At 43.5% G+C, this 19,251-nt stretch overlaps 2 protein-coding genes across 2 annotated transcripts in view; one reads left to right on the top strand and one right to left on the bottom strand.

The window, feature by feature from the left end:
• The window catches only part of SYTL3 (synaptotagmin like 3), a 185,505-nt gene that overhangs the window by 112,738 nt on the left and 53,516 nt on the right, over positions 1-19,251 (top strand). The window lies entirely within an intron of this gene.
• Positions 4,600-9,766, bottom strand: LOC141089353 (endogenous retrovirus group PABLB member 1 Env polyprotein-like). The gene is made up of 2 exons (XM_073575689.1): positions 7,127-9,766; positions 4,600-6,518 (listed from the first exon to the last, which is right to left on the bottom strand). Exon 2 carries the CDS (start codon positions 6,174-6,176, stop codon positions 5,064-5,066), a length of 1,113 nt encoding a protein of 370 aa, XP_073431790.1. The 5' UTR covers positions 6,177-6,518; positions 7,127-9,766; the 3' UTR covers positions 4,600-5,063.

The following is a 19,251-nucleotide window of genomic DNA, read 5'->3' as shown; positions in this document are numbered from 1 at the left end:
CTAGCACTTGCTATTTACTGTTACTTCTTTAAAACAGAGTATTTTTATATGTTTGTTTTACGGTGCTTTTCTATGTTTCAGTCTTTTGGTGGTGTGAACACTGTCCTACAGACTTGTTTAATGTGTGCATGGCCAATGTGTTTTTATTTTTGTGAGAGAGACAGACATTTTCATAGCTTCTATACTCACATCCAGAGTGAAATCCTGAGTCTTCACAGCATATCCTCTGGCTTGCAATAGCATCCAGAGTCTGGAGAGAAATGGCCTTGCAGTGTCCACAGTTCCTTTTATACAGCTGGCAATTAAAATCACTTCCTGGACCTGCTCATTCTGAAGTACGCTTGGGTATTGAACACATGTGTATGCATGTCCTTGCTTACCAATGCGTTGCTATAGACAGTAATGCGTTGTTTTGACACACTTCATCTGCACTCATCTGAATGCGTATGGCTGCGCATTTTTGGCACCTCAAAAAATGCAACATGTTGCGTTCGCCACACACCGCGAAAACGAATGTGTATGCATCTTCAAGCACCATGTTAAAGATGTGTACGCATGATGAATGCGGATCTATGCAGATCAAACACTGCGCACAGATAAGCAAATGTGAAACCAGCCTAAGCCAGTACATGTCTGGGCCTGTCTGAAGTTTGCTAGAGAGCATTTGGATAATTCAGAAAAGTATTGGGAGAATGTCATATGGTCTGATGAAACCAAAGTAGAACTGTTTGGTAGAAACAAAACTTGTCGTGTTTGGAGGTGACAGAATGTTGAATTGCATCCAAAGAACACCATACCTACTATGAAGCATTGGGGTGGCAACATCATGCTTTGGGGCTGTTTCTCTGCAAAGGGACAGGATGACTGATCCATGTACATGAAAGAATGAATGGGGCCATGTATTGTGAGATTTTGAGTGCAAACCTCCTTCCATGAGCAAGGGCATTGAAGATTAAACATGGTTGGGTCTTTCAGCATGATAATGATACCAAGCACACTGCCAGGGCAATGAAGAAGTGGCTTCGTAAGAAGCATATGAAGGTCCTGGACTGGCCTAGCCAGTCTCCAGATCTCAACCCCATAGAAAACCTTTGGAGGGATTTGAAAGTCCATGTTGCCCAGCGACAGGCCCAAAACATCACTGCTCTAGAGGAGATCTGCATGGAGGAATGTTCCAACATTCCACCAACAGTGTGTGCCAACCTTGTGAAGACTTACAGAAAACGTTTGACCTCTTTCATTGCCAACAAAGGATATATAACAAAATATTGAGATGAACTTTTGTTAATGACCAAATACTTATTTTTCACCATAATTTGAAAAATAAATCTTGCCAAATCAGATTTTCTGGATTTGTTTTCTCATTTTGACTCTTGTAGTTGTGGCCTACCTATGATGTCAATTACAGGCCTCTCTCATTTTTTACAGTGGGAGAACTTGCACAATTGATGGCTGACTAAATATTTTTTCTCCCCACTGTATGCATGTATTTCTCAGTATCTGACATTAAATCAGAATAAACCTTTCCCATTTTAAGTCAATTAGGATTACCATAATTATTAATATTTGCCAAATGCCAGAATAATGAGAGAGAGAGAATATTTTAAGGCATTTTTACTACTTACTGTACATACACTAAGATTCCTATGCTTTTAAACAATTCTGGACTGCCCATATGATGATGTGATGTGTTTTTTGGCAGCATCTGAATTAATTAGAGACAGACATGTGGATGTATTTTAATGCACACCTGAAACACATTGCTTCTTTGTGTAGCATCATTGAAAAGTCTCAAGATATCAGGAAGAGAATTGTGGACTTGCACAAGTCTGGCTCATCCTTTGGTGCAATACCAAGATACCTGTATAAACAATTATACCCAAGTACAAACAAGATGGGACTTTCCAGCCATCATACTGCTTAGGAAGAAGACAGGTTCTGTGCCCTAGAGGTGAACGTGCTTTGGTCCAACATGTGCATATCAACCCAAGGACAAAAGCAAAAGATCTTGTGATGAAGATGGCAGAGGCTGGTAAGATTATGGAAATTTTCACAGTAAAACAGTACTGTATCAACATGGGCTGATAGCCCACTCTGCCAGGAAGCAGCTATTGCTCCAGAAGAAACATAAAAAGCCAGATTAATGTTTGCAAATGCACTCATGAACAAAGACCTAACTATGACCCGAAGCATACTGCCAAAATGGTAACAAAGTGGCTTAAGGATAACAAGATCAATGTTTTGGAGTGGCAACCTACAAACCTTGATTAGTTACACCAGTTTTGTCAGGAGAAATTGGCCAAAATTCCGACCAACTATTGTGAGACAATTGATAGGATATCCCAAATGTTTGACCCAAGATATTCAGTTTAAGGGCAATGGTACCAAATACTTATGAAATGGATGTAAACTTTTGAATTTGCAGAAAGTAATAATACAAATTCCTTAAAACATTCTCTCACTCTCTTATTATTCTGGCATTTGGCCAACATTAATAATTATGGTAATCCTAATTGACCTAAATCTAGGAAAAGTTTATTCTGATTTTATGTCGATATTGAGAAAAACCTGTATACGTGTTTTTCATATAGTGTATGTAAACTTCTAGTCTCAACTGTATATGCAAGGCGAAGATAACAATCAGTATCTCTAGAAAGTACAATGAGCACAAAAAGAATATAAATGTTTCTTCAATATATGTGCAAGTGCATACTCAAACCTATTGGTCTAAAGGGACCAGGGATTGACCCAATTTTAATATACCGTATGCAGTAAGCATAATGTGCCCATGAAGTTGTATATATCACAGCCAAATCACTGTATATTCTAAAGTGGAAATGCATAAATAAATGATCCAAGTGGACCAAGAATAAACAGGTAAATGACAAAAATAAGGGTAATACTAGATATGGGGTCTCTGTCAGGGCCGGACTGGGACTAAAATTCAGCCCTGGCATTTGAAGTTACACAGGCCCACTAGTCACATGGTGACTATATAATATCTTTGTACAGTTGTAGTTTACAAGAAGTGAGAGGAGATTAACACGACTATATAACATGTAGTCACAGCTGTGCCCAGTATTTCAGCTCAGTCCTATTTATTGCTTTTAGGTACAGTACTCCTCCCAAAGCGCTGTCCCCTTTTGTATGCATGATGACAGAATTCCTGGCAGAACTGCTCTCTATTGGGCAACCAGACCCCCTGGTCATAGCCGCCCCTATCATACCTCCCAACTTTTGAAGAAGGGAAAGACGGACAAAGACTGCGGCGCGCGCAGCGCGCCGCTGTAAATTTTGGCCACGCCCAACCACACCCATTTCACAACTAGTCACACCCATGTCCACACCTAATCGCACCCATTTAGCACTGCTGATCACACTGACTGGTACTGAGGGCACAGTGGCTGGCATTATGGGCACACTGACTGGCACTAAGGAAGAGAGAAAACAGAGAGAGAGAAAAAAGAAAACAGAGAGCGAGAAAGAAAGGGGAAAGAAAGAACAGTGAGAGACAAAGAAAGAACAGTGAGAGACAGAGAAAGAACAGAGAGAGAAAGAAAGAGGGGAAAGAAAGAAAGAACAGAGAGAGACAGAGAAAGAACAGAGAGAGAAAGAAAGAAGTAAAGAAAAGAAAGAAAGAACAGAGAGAAAGAGAGGAAAGAAAAAGAAAGAAAGAGGGGAAGAAAGAACAGAGAGAGAAAAAAGAAAGATTAGAGAGAGAAAGAAAGAACAGAGAGAGAATGAAAGAACAGAGAAAGAAAGAAAAAGAGAGAAAGAAATAAAGAAAGATTCTACAAAGATACTATAGCAGCCCGGCTCCCATTGTAGTGCCCACCTGAGCCTCCCGATGCAGGACCTATCATGATCCGCTCACATGGCCGACATCCCCGATTCCAAGGCGATCCCGCTGTCTGCGCTGTCGGAGGAGGACACGGTGATGGATCTGAAGCATTCCTGGTTCCGTCACAATCTCCTCAAGAAATTATCTCATTTCCGGTCAGCTTCCAGCACATCACTTCAGGTGGAACGTCATGTGTGTGTTTTAAAATGCTCCTCGGGGCTCCGCCGTGTACTCCTGTGTCCGTGGGAAAAGCCCGCTTTGTATGCTTTGTACACACTTGGCTCCGCTCCGTACATCCCGTACACATATGGCTCCACTCCATACATACACGGTTCCACTCCGTCCACCTTGTACACGCGTGACTCCTCTCCGTACACCTCGTACACGCGCGACTCCTCTCCGTACACCTCGTACACGCGCGGCTCCTCTCCGTACACCTCATACACGCGCGGCTCCACCTCGTACACACACGGTTCCTCTCCGTACACCTCATACACACACGGCTCCTCTCCGTACACCTAATACACACACGGCTCCGCTCCGTACACCTCATGTCGGGGTCGTAAACGACAATGAATCCTCATTCACCAGTCATTCCAAATCATTGTGCGAGCGCAAAACATCTGGTACCGATTAAGAATGACTCAGACACGCAGCTGATTCAGTCTTAGCTAATGTCCTGCATCCACACCTGTCAGGAGCAGTACAACAACTGGCTTTTATTTACAAATACACAATACTATATTGAGTGTTAGGGGAAGGCGTGCATTAGGCGGGGTTTATGCAGTATACATCTAGTGTCCAGTCTCTCTCTGATTCGTCAAAAAGTCTCCCGATGGTTACTCCTTCTTCACATTCCTGAGTTATCTTTTTTAGGAGAAATGAAACTTAACTTAACTCTTTAGACACTGAATTTAAGTGAAAGTGAACACTGGCAGCCATCTTTAATACAGTTACATTTGCATTAGCAAGCAATTAGGAAAAACTTATTGTTTCACAGTATAAAAATATAAAAGTTATATAAGAAAATATATTTTCACCTTGACAATCCCCCCTAAACACTAAGTTTTTCCCTTAATGAAAGATCCTTCGAGACTGTCCATGTGATGGGAAAAGGGGAGGTGGATTTCTTCATCCAGACACCTCAGAAGCTCTCCCCTAGCGAGAGGCCTCCAGGCAGCTGAACCCTTCACTAACCTCACATGGAGTTCTCCCGCTGTCCCTAAACTAAGTCTCTTAACATCATCTGAGAATGGGGGGTTTTGTCTACTCTCTTGAGGGGAATATACTTAGGGATCTTCCCTAGATCAGTACCATCGTACTCTGGTGGGTCTACTTCTTGATTGAGGAAGGTGCCAGTCGGAGTTGCTTTGGCAATAACCTTTTTATACAAGGGAATAACACAACAAAGAGTTATTGATCCAATTACAAGGAGGGCAATCAGTACTATACAAGCTTGTTGAAGGAATCCCTTGAGTCCACCCAACCAGCCGGAAAAGAAAGATGTGTCTACTCCAGCATTAGTTTTCAATTCTGCTGCTAACCCAGTTATCTTTTTAAGGGCTATCATGGTTTTTCCATTCACTCCAGAGTTCTGAGGGATATAGGTACAACACTCCTCTCCCACCATCCCACAAACTCCTCCTTTCTCAGCTAATATCATATCAAGGGCTAGTCGATTTTGGAGTGTCATTCTAGTGTTAGGGCCCAATTCTTCAACTATACCTTGGAAGGCATCTTGGCTGAAATTGACAAACCTTTGTTCACTGTAATATATGTAATTGATCCATTCAACATTTTTATTAATCTGCACCTGTGGGATTATAGAAGCAAAGCCAGCATAGATCTGGTTCTGGGCTTTAAATTGGTCAGGCACCCCCCTTGGCACTCCAATAGCATCAATATATACTAGTGGATCTTCTTCATAACTCATATGGAGCTGATCGAGGCTTCTCCTTTTCCTGGTAGGTTCATCAGGTATCTTTGGATCCCAGGGTAGAATCTTGAACTGCATAGCTAGTTTAACAAGGGTGCATTGGCCTGTCCAGGCATTTGGCAACCTAGGACGGAGCTTACCATCTCCACATAACCAATAAATGTCATACATATATTGTGTATGTTTGATTAACAAGTCAGTATCTAGAGAACTATTCTCTTTGCAGAAACCTGTCTCGAAGATCCCTACTGGTGTACCTGTGGTGTCGTGGGAATTATAGCAGGTGTAATTGTCAGCTAATACAGTTACTTCTCCTGGGACCTTTAGTTTGGGTTCCTTATGAATTAGTGGGACGTAATCTGGGCAATCAGTGGGCTTCAAACCTTTCAACAAATTCATGACACAGGCAGTGGTGTTTAGGTATGCTCTGAGTATTCAACTGGTCATTCGGAATAACAAAGGTAGCTGGAGTCAAACGACCCAGAGTACAAGCACCTTTTACCCCTACTGGCAACCATTTATATGCATTGTCTCCACATACCCAGAACATGTCACTAGGTAGGTCCCATAGGGCTGAATGTTGTAATACCAGTCTATGAACTAAATCTATGAACGCAGATACATTCTGAAGCATACACCAATTTGGAAGTTGTCCTAAAGGGCTACAATACCCTACATCGGGATTTCTACAGGTGGGAGTTCCTTTCTCATATCCAGATGACTCGTTGCAAGGTATATTACCTGAAATATTAAAACAAGTTTCATTATTGCCCTGGGGAAATAAATTGGAATACTTCCAGGACGTGTTATGCAACCTTCTTTCTAGCAGTATTGGTTTGAAGGCATCAGTAGAGTGGGAAGTTACATTAAAACTAACTTGTAGGCCATACATTGGAATTTGCCCCAGGTAGGTTAACCGAGTTCTATTCCTGGGTACCCAAGCCCCCCCTTTATATGCCAGATATTGAAGGTATGTGTTACTTCCTGAAAGATTACCCTGCCACCAAGGGTATCCTACCCATCCCACAATAGGTATTCCAACAGTTGTGTTCCATAACTTCACATTATTTGTGGCATTATTAGCGAGTGTATCAGAACAACTGGTCCAGGCAAATAATTCCTCGGGTGGCACAGGAATAACAAGGAACGGAATACTAGTGGCCGATATTGGTGAATGTGTGCAAATCCAGCAATCTGCTGGAGACTGAGTGTCTTTTGACCAATCATTTAGTATTTTTTCATGATGTTGTATAAACTTATTATTCAAGGACATTGGAGAATTTAGATTGTCCCACGCAGCTACCATTATTACAGATAATGCAACAAAACCAAACCAAAACATTATGCACTCTTATGCTTTGTTAATTCCTGTGGCTAGTTTGCAATGCGATGCGTGGATCCAGGTTGGTCGTCCTTCCAACTTAACAGCAGTAGGCGTTGTCAGGAGTACTTGGTAAGGTCCTTGATATCGGGGTTCAAGGGTCTTTCTGGAGTGTTTCTTGACATATACGTAATCACCAGGTTGTAGACAGTGAGTTCCTTCCACACTATCTGGATCTGGAATGGAAGAGAAAACTAGAGAATGCATTTGAGTTAAATGCTTTTGCAACTGGATTACATAACTTGTCAAATTATCCACATTGAGTGTTAAGACCTGTGGGTAGTACAACCCTGTGTTCGGTGGTCTTCCAAACAGTATCTCGAAGGGTGACAGTTTAGCTTTCCCCGTGGGTGTGTACCTTACTGAGAATAATGCTAATGGGAGACACTCTGGCCATGGTTTATGGGTTTGCTCCATGGTTTTCTGTATTTTCAATTTTAGTGTCCCGTTCATTCTCTCTACCTTCCCTGAACTCTGTGGGTGGTAGGGTGTATGAAATGCTTGTTCTACACCTATCATTTGCATTACATTTTGCATTACCTCAGCAGTAAAGTGTGTACCTCTGTCTGATTCAATTGTTTCAGGGACACCGAATCGTGGTACTAGTTCCATCACCAGTTTCTTTGCAGTAGCTCGAGCTGTAGCCGTTTTCACCGGGTAGGCCTCTGGCCATCCAGAGAAGAGATCTACACATACTAGGATATTTGCATACACTCCTACCTTGGTAGCTGTATGTCGTCAATCTGCCGTCTCTGAAACGGGTAGAGAGGCCTAGGTGTCGCTTTCTTAGGGACTTTTACTGTTTTACCTGGGTTGTGCTGTGCACAGATGAGGCATGATTGTACAAGTTTCGCGGCTGCGCAACTGAAGCCAGGAGCGATCCAGAAGGCATCTACCATGGCACACATGTGACTTTTTGAGGTGTGATTGGGGCCATGTGCTGCTTGCGCCATGATTGGGAACAGGGACTTTGGTGGGCACATTTTATCCTTATTCTCCCATACTCCATTTGAGTTCAGCTCAGCTCCCAGTCTCCCTCGGTGTACCTTCTCTGTTTGGGCAGCCTTTTGCTGGAGGGATTTCAGGACATCTAGACCCAATGTGGCTGGAATACGCTGACTCCCCGCCACCGTCCACTGCTCTCTCTAGGCCGCCTTGTGCTATTTTAGCAGCCTCGTTCGCCCTTCTATTGCCCTCTACCTCCACGGAGTCACCTTTGTGTGTGCTTTTACCTTGACAATGCCAACCTGGACTGGTAACATCAATGCCTCCATCAATTGTTTCACCAGCTCTGCATTTTTAATGGGCTTCGAATCTGTGAAAATATTAGCGACTTTACCTGCAGCGGCTCTACACGCCTCAGTGAGTGCCTTCAACTCTGCCTCCTGCGCCGACATGTGAGGAGAGAGTGGTTCCGCTCGGATTACCTCATGTGAGGATACTACTGCATATCCAGTGTAGAATCGTCCATCCTGGTGGTATCTGGGGCCATCTACAAAAAAGAAACTCAAAGTCTGCATTAGGAACAGGTTTTTCATGAATGTGTGCAAACCCAACTGTCTCCTGACTCATTAGTTCTATGCAGACATGTTCATGCGTCATGTCAAAGTATCTTTCCTCACGCGCTAATATGGTCACCAATTCCCCCTTTTCTGAATCCACAGGCAGGAGGGTGGCTGGATTCAGAACGTTACATCTTTTGAGGAGTGACATACTCAGGAATTAGTAGAGCACACTCAAGTCAGAGCTGTCTGGCCATGGACAGATGTTTTGGTTGAACTTGTAGGAGTATGGCATGGATGTCATGTGGGGAATAGATTGTCAAAAGAAACGTCAGTGTCATCTCACATGCCTTTCCTATTACGTCTCCACTTTTTTCCTTGTGCTCCAGCATACATGACAGGTCGTTTTATTGTCCTTGTTTGCTCAATTTCTTTAGCTACCTTAAGGAGGTCTTTCGGATCTACATGTCTCCATTCAGGTCTGGCTGTCTGTACTGCGTCTCGTAAGTCTTTGTTCATACCGTCAATGAATGCATCCACCAGTATTCTAACATCAAGTGGATTTATGCAAATGTACCCCATGTCTGCCCATTTCAGCTGTAACCGTCCAAGGTATATCTCTACTCTCTCTCCTCTTTGCTGTGTCACATTAGTCAGGAGTACAGACTGCTCTGATTGTTCCACTGCAGCCCATTGTCTTAGTGACTCACAGTACGTCTCCCCAGATCGTGCAGATTTATCATCCATGCCCCAAGCCTGATTCTTTGTCACATCTGTGTGTCTTAATTATATGATCTAGTGCGTCACCTGCCTTTAAACTCACCAACCTCTCTAGGTCTGCCCAGGTACACTTATATGTCTGCTGTACTTCCTTTATGTGTCTGTAAAACGGGAATGGTTGGTCTTCAGGGGCAGGCAGCTGCTTCAGCAAAGCTAGCTGGTCAGAGGGGCTCCAGGGATAATACACCTGTATCTTTCTTATTCTAGTCACACTTCTAGGTCCTGATGGGGTTGGCCGTCTGATGTCTACTGTCAGCTTACTCCTCAAGGGCCAATGTCCCCACTACCCACTATCCACACTATTATGTCAGCTTCTTATGATCTTGTCTGGATAGGATTTAGTGCAATTCTCTTAGGTCAGTAGCACAGGTCACACAAGTAGCTATTCAGTCTGGATTTGTCTGAGTCTGACCACAGTGTTTACAAGTCCATCTGTTTTGTCTGGGTCTCTGGTTACACTTTGTCAATCAAACATTCATAATACACCATCCACACTGCTGCACATTCTCAAGCATCATTTATTCACTTGCTATTTTCTTCCCTTGTCTGTGCCTTTTTGTACATCCAAACATTCACACTCTGGTATTTTTGCCTTTTTCAATATTTGTCCCACTTGTTTTACTGCTTCCTTCCTTCTCTGTCTCTTGTAATTTGACACAATTTGCTATACAAATCAATCACACAACTAGAAGCAGGTTCAAACACATTAATGACCAAGCAATCACTTACAATTCCCTTCTAAATTAGGCACCATATCTTACTTTTAACTTCCAATCTTCAATTAAGTACTGTTGCTTTAAAATGCACAAATCTTTCAGCGCGTACCTTACGGATAGAATTACAGAGAATTTTGAGCACAACTCACACTCAGCAGAGATAAGAGCGAAGGGAGAAGAAACTACGCAGCGCCATCCTTCACCCCTCCCGTCAGAATGCAGCGTCGTCCTTCACAGAATTCTGTAGTTCTTTAGACTTATCAAAATCAATTTCTACAAAGAAACTCAAAATCACGGGATTTCACTGTAAGAGCAGATAACTGTATAATGAGATTAACCATGCCTTGCCCTTTTTCTGGCCAAATGCATTCAGGAAACTTTACAATGCAATGCCACATATAACACGAACTATATCATTACTCAATTCATTCAGTCTCAGACGTAGATTTGAAATATCTATAACGCATCTGTCCGGGATACGGCAATGCTCGGGTGTCCTGTAATCATATATAGGGCCTGCAGTGTGTAACACTATATCACAGGGCAAATTCCCTCCCTGGGTGGACATAGCGTCTCCTGGATGCAAGGGGCCACAACTGGCAAGGTAGGCCTGACACTCTTGGGTTATGGCTGGGCCTCCCTTTTTAGCTATCTGTTGGGCCAAACCACCTCTATGCGACAGGGTAGAGTTAGCTGGGTTCACTATGGCTCCTACCTGGTGGGTAACTATGTCCCCATACCCCACTGAGAAAAGAACCTGGGAGCCCTGAGGTGTGATGTAATAGCGTGAATGACAGGGGAACCAGATTTCAGGGTCATGGGGCAACCTAGAGGATTTGTTGAGAGGGGTAGGTAGTGGGCTCCTTCCGGGCCGGGGGGATTCGAACGGACCTAACAGCAGTGGCGGGGCAGGGGGAATTGTAGCAACCTGATTGTCAGAATCTTCTGATCCCTCATCATCTCCGATAGCTTGGCACCTCATACGCATTACGGACCGGAAAGCCGTACTGCCGGTCAGGGCATCAAGAGTGAAGGGACCTTGACTAGGTGTATTTACAAATATCACAGTGGGTTGCACCGGGAGACTAGGCCCAGAGGCCGGAACAGAAACAGGAACATTAGAGGTGGGAACAGCATCGGTCGGTGCCGGAGGTTTCTCAGGAAGTGGTGGTCCCTGATAGTACTCGCCGGAAAGTGTTACCAGTGGACATAGTGGCTGGGGAGGAATTCCGGGTGCACCAAGATGGCTGCCGGTGGAGGCGTGGCATGCCCCACTTCCGTCCATGGTCTGGGCGGAACCCCAAGGACGGCCCGCCCCACACACACGGCAGGTTTCCACCCAGGTTGGATTCTGCACGCCACAAACAGGACACACCCACGTTTCTGGAGAGCTCGTCTTGTCGCCATTATAGGGCGGTGGTTGGGACTGCATTTTCATCATCAGTGGCACGGCGGCCATTTTACAATCTATAAGATCACAGTTCAAAGGCATTTTATAACCAAACACAGGTTCCGCATTGTCTGATCCTCCTTCCCCATCAATCTCTTTCCATCCTTCATTCTTCAAGCCTCGCGCAACTCGCAGATGAGCTTGTGCTTGTTCTAACAATCCTTTATCTTTCAACATGCCTCGTTTGTTCTCTATGAGATTATGCCACATAGCCGGCTGTAATCTCCCTGACGAGGGCAATCCTACATGCTTATACAATCTCTCAACATTCTTGACTGCCTTCTTGCCTTCCCGTGACGCTACTATTGCCTTGACCTCCACAGCATCCTCATCTAACTTGTGGGGCACAGACTTCTTCTGCTTTAAGATACGCAGCATGACTCTTACAGAATACTATGGTTCTCTGCAGAAAAACCACTGGTAGCGATATCAACACTGATGTTCCACAGTACGGAGCCTCACGTTCGACGTACTAGGAAAAGAGCCTCGCTCTCAATATTTCCTTTCCCTAACCTTGAACAGCAGTGATTAACAGATTATCCTGCCACGATATTCCAACAGTCGGGAGGCGGTCTCCTAGTGAGAGCCCTCCACAGAAATACAGGTGGTCCCTTCTCGGGACGTCTTAATTACCCAGCTGGTACAATATCACAGAGGCTGCGTCTCCTATCCCTTCCTCTAGGTTGCCCCACAATCTGCAACTAGCTCAATTTATCACTCCACTTCACTACTAGACAATAGTCACGGGTAGGGTGGTTGAATGGAGTACAATGACCGGTGGAGGAGGTGTGGTGTACACGAGGACGCGCAGAATGCGACGTCTCTCAGTTGCTGGTTCAGAGCGTGGCACAGGATCGCACTCAGTCTCACCACTCGACCGGTCACCCCTCAGACCCAAGGAGACCACAGACAAACCAATAACGGCTGAGACACTAGCAAGTGTGACACATACAGTGTATATGATCTCACTTACCGTGTTTTGGAGGGTGATCAGTCCTCGAGGTCAGCCACTACAGGTATCATCCACAGACATCCAGGCATGGGTCCAGAGGAGCCTCGGATCACTGTCCACGCCCCACGTTGGGCGCCAAATTGTCGGGGTCGTAAACGACAATGAATCCTCATTCACCAGTCATTCCAAATCATTGTGCGAGCGCAAAACATCTGGTACCGATTAAGAATGACTCAGACACGCAGCTGATTCAGTCTTAGCTAATGTCCTGCATCCACACCTGTCAGGAGCAGTACAACAACTGGCTCGCGGCTCCTCTCCGTACACCTCGTACACACGCGGCTCCTCTCCGTACACCTCGTACACATGCGGCTCCTCTCCGTACACCTCGTACACACGCGGCTCCTCTCCGTACACCTCGTACACACGCGGCTCCGCTCCGTACACCTCGTACACACGGCTCCGCTCCGTACACCTCGTACACACGGCTCCGCTCCGTACACCTCGTACACACGCGGCTCCGCTCCGTTCACCTCGTACACACGCGGCTCTGCTCCGTACACCTCGTACACACACGGCTCCGCTCCGTACACCTCGTACACACACGGCTCCGCTCCGTACACCTCGTACACACACGGCTCCGCTCCGTACACCTCGTACACACACAGCTCTGCTACATCCACACTGTAAATCCTGACCCCACACATACTTACCTCAACCAGCACCATGACAACAGCAAAGCAGAGTCTTGCAGACGGTAGAGGCAAGGCTGAGCGCACAGGACCTGTGATGAGGTCACAGGAGGGGCAGAGTCAGGGGTGATATGATCGGGGGTCTGGACAAAGGCTCCTGATCATGTGACCCCCTGACTCCTCCCCTCCTGTGATCTCATCACAGGTCCTGCGAACAGAGCGAGCAGGCAAGCGAGTGCGACACTGTGAGTGGCTGCGGGGGGGAGGGGGTCTCATGCTACGGCGAGGATGGGGTGCGTGGGGGGGCGTGGTGGCTTATCTCCCTGCAGTGCGGGAGAAACTTGAATCTATCACCGCCGTGCCCGCAGAGGGCCGGCGGCAGGAGCAACAGTGGCCGCAGCAGCTGGCAAGCGGCCAGATGTTCGGGCGCTGCCGCCCGCGGCCCATGTGACAGCGGCCCAGCGGGAAAATGCCCGGTTGGTTATATTGCCAATCCGGGCCTGGTCTCTGTCCCCTAGTCTCCAGACCACATTACAGGTCAGTATCCTTATATTTATTATGCATGGTTATTTTGCACATTGACCACTAGAGGACAGTCATCCCACACTGTCTGTGGCGGATTCATTATTTGTTGTCTTTGTACTGGAATATCTATTACCCTTATTTTTGGCATTTACCAGCTTCATGGGAAAACTATGATTACTAAGTGTGTGTATGTATATATATATATATATATATATATATATATATATACAGTGAAGGAAATATTTATTTGAACCCTTGCTGATTTTTTAAGTTTGCACACTGACAAAGACATGAACAGTCTATAATTTTAAGGATAGGTTAATTTTAACAATGAGAGATAGGATATCAAAAATTAAACTTAGAAAATCACATTGTATAAATTATATAAATGTATCTGCATTTTTGCAATGAGAAATAAGTATTTAATCCCCTATCAACCATTAAGAGTTCTGGCTCCTACAGACCAGTTAGACGCTCCTAATCAACTCGTTACCTGCATTACCCCCTTTCTGACCTTAGACGTACTATCCCATCCATGAAACCCGTGACATTCTAACCATGGATGGGATAATATGGGGGGAGCGTGGCCAATTGCGGCCGGTTGTCATCTGATTCTCACAGCTGACACCCAGCACTAAGTGCCAGGAGCGATCACGGACCACTACCGGCACTTTAACCCCCGACACACTGCGAGCAAACATGATCGCAGTGTTCCGGTGGCATAGGGAAGCATTGAGCAGGGAGGGGGCTCCCTGCGTGCTTCCCTGAGACCCTCAGAACAACGCAATGTGATTGCGATGTGCCCAGGGCCTCCTGCCTGCAGGCCCCTGGATCCAAGATGGCCGCAGGGTCCTTCCGGGTCCTGCAGGGAGGTGGCTTATCCGTGCCTGCTGAGAGCAGGCACCGGCAAGCATCCTACACTGCCTGTCAGATCGCTGATCTGACACAGTGCTGTGTAAAGTGTCAGATCAGCGATCTGACTTTGTATTGTAATGTCCCACCCTGGGACAATGTAGAAAAGTAAAAAAATATATATACTGTGTAAAAATATTTTTTAAAAATTCCTAAATAAATATATATATATATTTTCCCAATAAATACTTTATGTAAATAAAAAAACAAAAAACAATAAAAGTACACATATTTAGTATCGCTGCATCCGTAACGACCCGCCCTATAAAACTCTCCCACTAGTTAACCCATTCAGTGAATACTGTAAAAAAAAGCCAAAAGAGAATGCTTTATCATCATACCGCCGAACAAAAAGTGGAATAACACGCTATCAAAAAGACAGATATAAATAAACAAGGTACCGCTAAAAACGTCATCTTGTCCTGCAAAAAACGAGCCACCATACAGTGTCATTAGCAAAAAAAGTTACTGCTGCCAGAATAAAGCGATGAGAAAACAATTATTTTTTATATAAAATAGTTTTTATTGTATAAAAGCGCCAAAACATTAAAAAATGATATAAATGAGGTATCACTATAATCATATAACCTGAAGAATAAAACTGCTTTATCAATTTTACCACATGTGGAACGGTATAAACGCCCCACCCAAAAGAAATTCATGAAATGCTGGTTTTTGTTCATTCTGCCTCCCACAAATCATAATAAAAAGCGATTAAAAAATGTCATGTGCCCGAAAATGGTACCAATAAAAATGTCAGCCCGTTCAACAAAAACAAGACCTCACATGACTCTGTGGGCCAAAATATGGAATTATAGCACTCAAAATGTGGTGATGCAAAAACAATTTTTTGCAATAGAAATCGTCTTTTAGCGTGTGACAGCTGTCAAACATAAAAACCCGTTATAAATAGTAAATCAAACCCCCTTTTATCCCCCCCTTAGTTAGGGAAAAATAATAAAATAAAAAAACGTATTTCCATTTTCCCATTAGGGTTAGGGTCAGGGCTAAACTTAGGGTTAGGGTTGGGGCTAAAGATAGGGTTAGGGTTGGGATTAGGGTTAGGGTTGTGTGAGGGTTAGGTTTGTGGTTAGGGTTATGGTCAGAGCTGGGATTAGTATTGGGGTGTGTTGGGGTTAGGGTTAGAGTTAGAATTGGGGTTTTCCATTGTTTAGGCACATCAGGGGCTCTCCAAATGCAGCAAGGCGTCCGATCTCAATTCCAGCCAATTCTGCGTTGAAAAAGTCAAACGATGCTCCTTCCTTTCTGAGCTCTGGTGTGCGCCCAAACAGTGATTTACCCCCCACAGATTAGGTATAGACGTACTCAGGACAAATTGGACAACAACTTTTGGGGTCCAATTTCTCCTGTTACCCTTGTAAAACTAAAAAATGGGGGCGAAAAGATCATTTTTGTAAAAAAATATGACTTTTTATTTTTACAGCTGTACGTTATAAACTTCTGTGAAGCACTTGGGGGTTCAAAGTGCTCACCGCACATCTAGATAAGTGCCTTAGTGGGTGTATTTTCCAAAATGGTGTCACTTGTGGTAGGTTTCCACTGTTTAGGCACATCAGGGGCTCTCCAAATGCGACATAGCTTCGGATCTCAATTCCAGCCAATTTTGCATTGAAAAGTCAAACAGCGATCTGCTATGCGCCCAAACAGTAGTTTACTCCCACATATCAGCGTACTCAGGACAAATTGTGCAACAACTTTTGGGATCCAATTTCTCCTGTTACCCTTGGTGAAATAAAAAAAATTGGATCTAAAGTAACTTTTTAGTGATAAAAAGTAAAATGTTCATTTTTTTAAAACATTACAAAAATTCCTGTGAAGCACCTGAAGGGTTAATAAACTTCTTGAATGTGGTTTTAAGCACCTTGAGGTGTGCAGTTTTTAGAATGGTGTCACTTTGGGCTATTTTCTATCCTATAGACCCCTCAAAGTGACTTCAAATGTGATGTGGTGCCAAAAAAAAATGGTGTTGTAAAAATGAGAAACCGCTGTTTAACTTTTAACTCTTATAACTTCCTAACAAAAAAATTTTGGCTCCAAAATTATGCTGATGTAAAGTAAACATGTGGAAAATGTTACTTATTAAGTATTTTGTGTGACATATCTCTGTGATTTAAGGGCATGAAAATTCAAAGTTGAAAAATTGGGAAATTTGCAAAATTTTTGCCAAATTTCTGTTTTTTCATAAATAAACACAAGTCATATCAAAGAAATGTTACCACTATCATGAAGTACAATATGTCTTGAGAAAGCAATGTCAGAATCACCAGGATCCATGGAAGCGTTCCAGAGTTATTACCTCATAAAGGGACAGTGGTCAGAATTATAACAATTGACCTGGTCATTATCATGCAAACCACCCTAGGGGGTAAAGGGGTTAAAGATGGCTGTCTTACATAGTCACCTTTATAAAAGAAACTCCTGTTCACAGACTCAATTAATCAGTCAGGCTCTAACCTCTACAACATGGGCATGACCAAAGAACTTTCTAAGGATATCAGGGACAAGATCATAGACCTGTACAAAGCTGGAATGGGCTACTAAACCGTACGTAAGATGCTGAGTGAGAAGGAGACAACTGTTGGTGCAATAGTAAGAAAATGCAAAATATACAAAATGAATGTCAATCGACATTGATCTGAGGCATCATGCAAAATCTCACCTCGTGGGGTATCCTTGATCATGAGGAAGATGAGAAAACAGCCTAAAACTACACGGGGGGAATTTGTTAATGATCTCAAAGCAGCTGGGACCACAGTCACCAAGAAAATCATTGCTAACACATTACGCTGTAAAGTTTTAAAATCCTGCAGTGTCCGCAAGGTCCCCCTGCTCAAGAAGGCACATGAGCAGGCAATGAACACCTGGATGATTCTGTGAGTGATTGGGAGAAGGTGCTGTGGTCAGATGAGACAAAAATTGAGCTCTTTGGCATTAACTCAACTCACTGAGTTTGGAGGAAGAGAAATGCTACCTATGACCCAAAGAACACCGTCCCCGCTGTCAAGCATGGAGGTGGAAACATGTTTTGGGGGTGTTTCTCTGATAAGAGCACACAACTACTTCATCGCATCAATGGAAGAATGGATGGAGCCATATACCGTAAAATCCTGAGTGACAATCTCCTTCCCTCTAACAAGGCATTAAAAATGGGTCGTCACTGGGTATTCCAGCAAGACAGTGACCCAAAACATACAGCCAAGGCAACAAAGGAGTGGCTCAAAAAGAAGCACATTAAGGACATAGTGTGGCCTAGCCAGTCTCCAGACCTTAATCCCATAGAAAACTTATGGAGGGAGTTGAGACTCCCAGTTGCCAAGCAATAGCCTCTAAATCTTAATAATTTAGAGATGATTTAGAGATTATCTGCAAAGAGGAGTGGACCAAATTCCACCTGATATGTGCGCAAACCTCATCATAAAATACAAAAAAGTCTGACTGCTGTGCTTGCCAACAATGGTTTTGCCACTAAGTATTAAGTCTTGTTTGCCAGAGGAATCAAATACTTATTTCTCACTGCAAAATGCAAATAAATTTATATAGTTTATACAATGTGATTTTCTGGATTTAATTTTTGATATTCTATGTCTCAATGTTAAAACTAACAAGAAGAGGGAACCCTAAATCAGAGTACAGCAAGGTTATTTGTATGTAAATAAAGTAAATCAAAAATAATATCTCAAAACACCACATGTTAACTGTGCAACTGAAAAATGGACCTTAGTGGACAAATGGCCAGTCGGAAATCCAACATAAAAACACAGAAAAAAAGTCGACCAAAAATCCAAATAGTTCAGAGTAATATAAATTTTATTAGTATAGCAGGTTAAAAATAATATAAGATCAATATAGAATAGCAAAAAAAATGTCTGTATGCTAATACAAGAGCACTACTGTCCAGTTTGTATATAGTAAGTAGATGTAAATTACATCTCAGTGAAAAACCGTATGAAGTGTTAAAAAGTCACAAAAATGTCAAAGACACATCATATATAAAGTGCACAGAGAATTTAGACAATAATTATATATAAAGTGCATGTGAAAAACCATATACTTAGAAAAAATCCACAGGTAACAATATAGTAAAGTGCAAAAGACGCCACCAGGTGCCAGCGTGTCCAGATCACACACTATATGACCAGGAGTAAGCATATCTGAGAACAAGTAATAAATATATAACACCAAAATCATATGGTAACTTACAAAGTAATATGCTTCTGGTCTCCTGGACGGGTGCCCTCCCCAACGCGCGCTTTGGCATGCTGCCTTCGTCAAGCTAACGCTTCATGATAGTGGTAAAATATCTTTGGTATGACTTGCATTTATTTGTGAAAAAAGCAGAAATTTCGCAAAAATTTTGCAATTTTTCCAACTTTGAATTTTCATGCCCTTAAATCAGGGTTCCCCAACTCCAGTCCTCAAGGCCCACCAAACAGGTCATGTTTTCAGGATTTCCCTTGTATTGCAGAGGTGATGCAATTATCACCTGGGTAATACTAAGGAAATCTTGAAAACATGACCTGTTGGTGAGCCTTGAGGACTGGAG

The sequence above is a fragment of the Dendrobates tinctorius genome, unplaced genomic scaffold, assembly GCF_039654945.1.
Source record: "Dendrobates tinctorius isolate UK_male_01 unplaced genomic scaffold, ASM3965494v1 ptg000046l, whole genome shotgun sequence".
In the NCBI taxonomy this organism is placed as follows: Eukaryota; Metazoa; Chordata; class Amphibia; order Anura; family Dendrobatidae; genus Dendrobates; species Dendrobates tinctorius.
This window is presented reverse-complemented; position numbering and strand designations above follow the sequence as displayed.

Coding starts and splice junctions, on each gene's coding strand:
- LOC141089353 (XM_073575689.1), bottom strand. CDS start 6,176: ATGAATTTGTTGAAAGGTTTGAAGCCCACTGATTGCCCAGATTACGTC.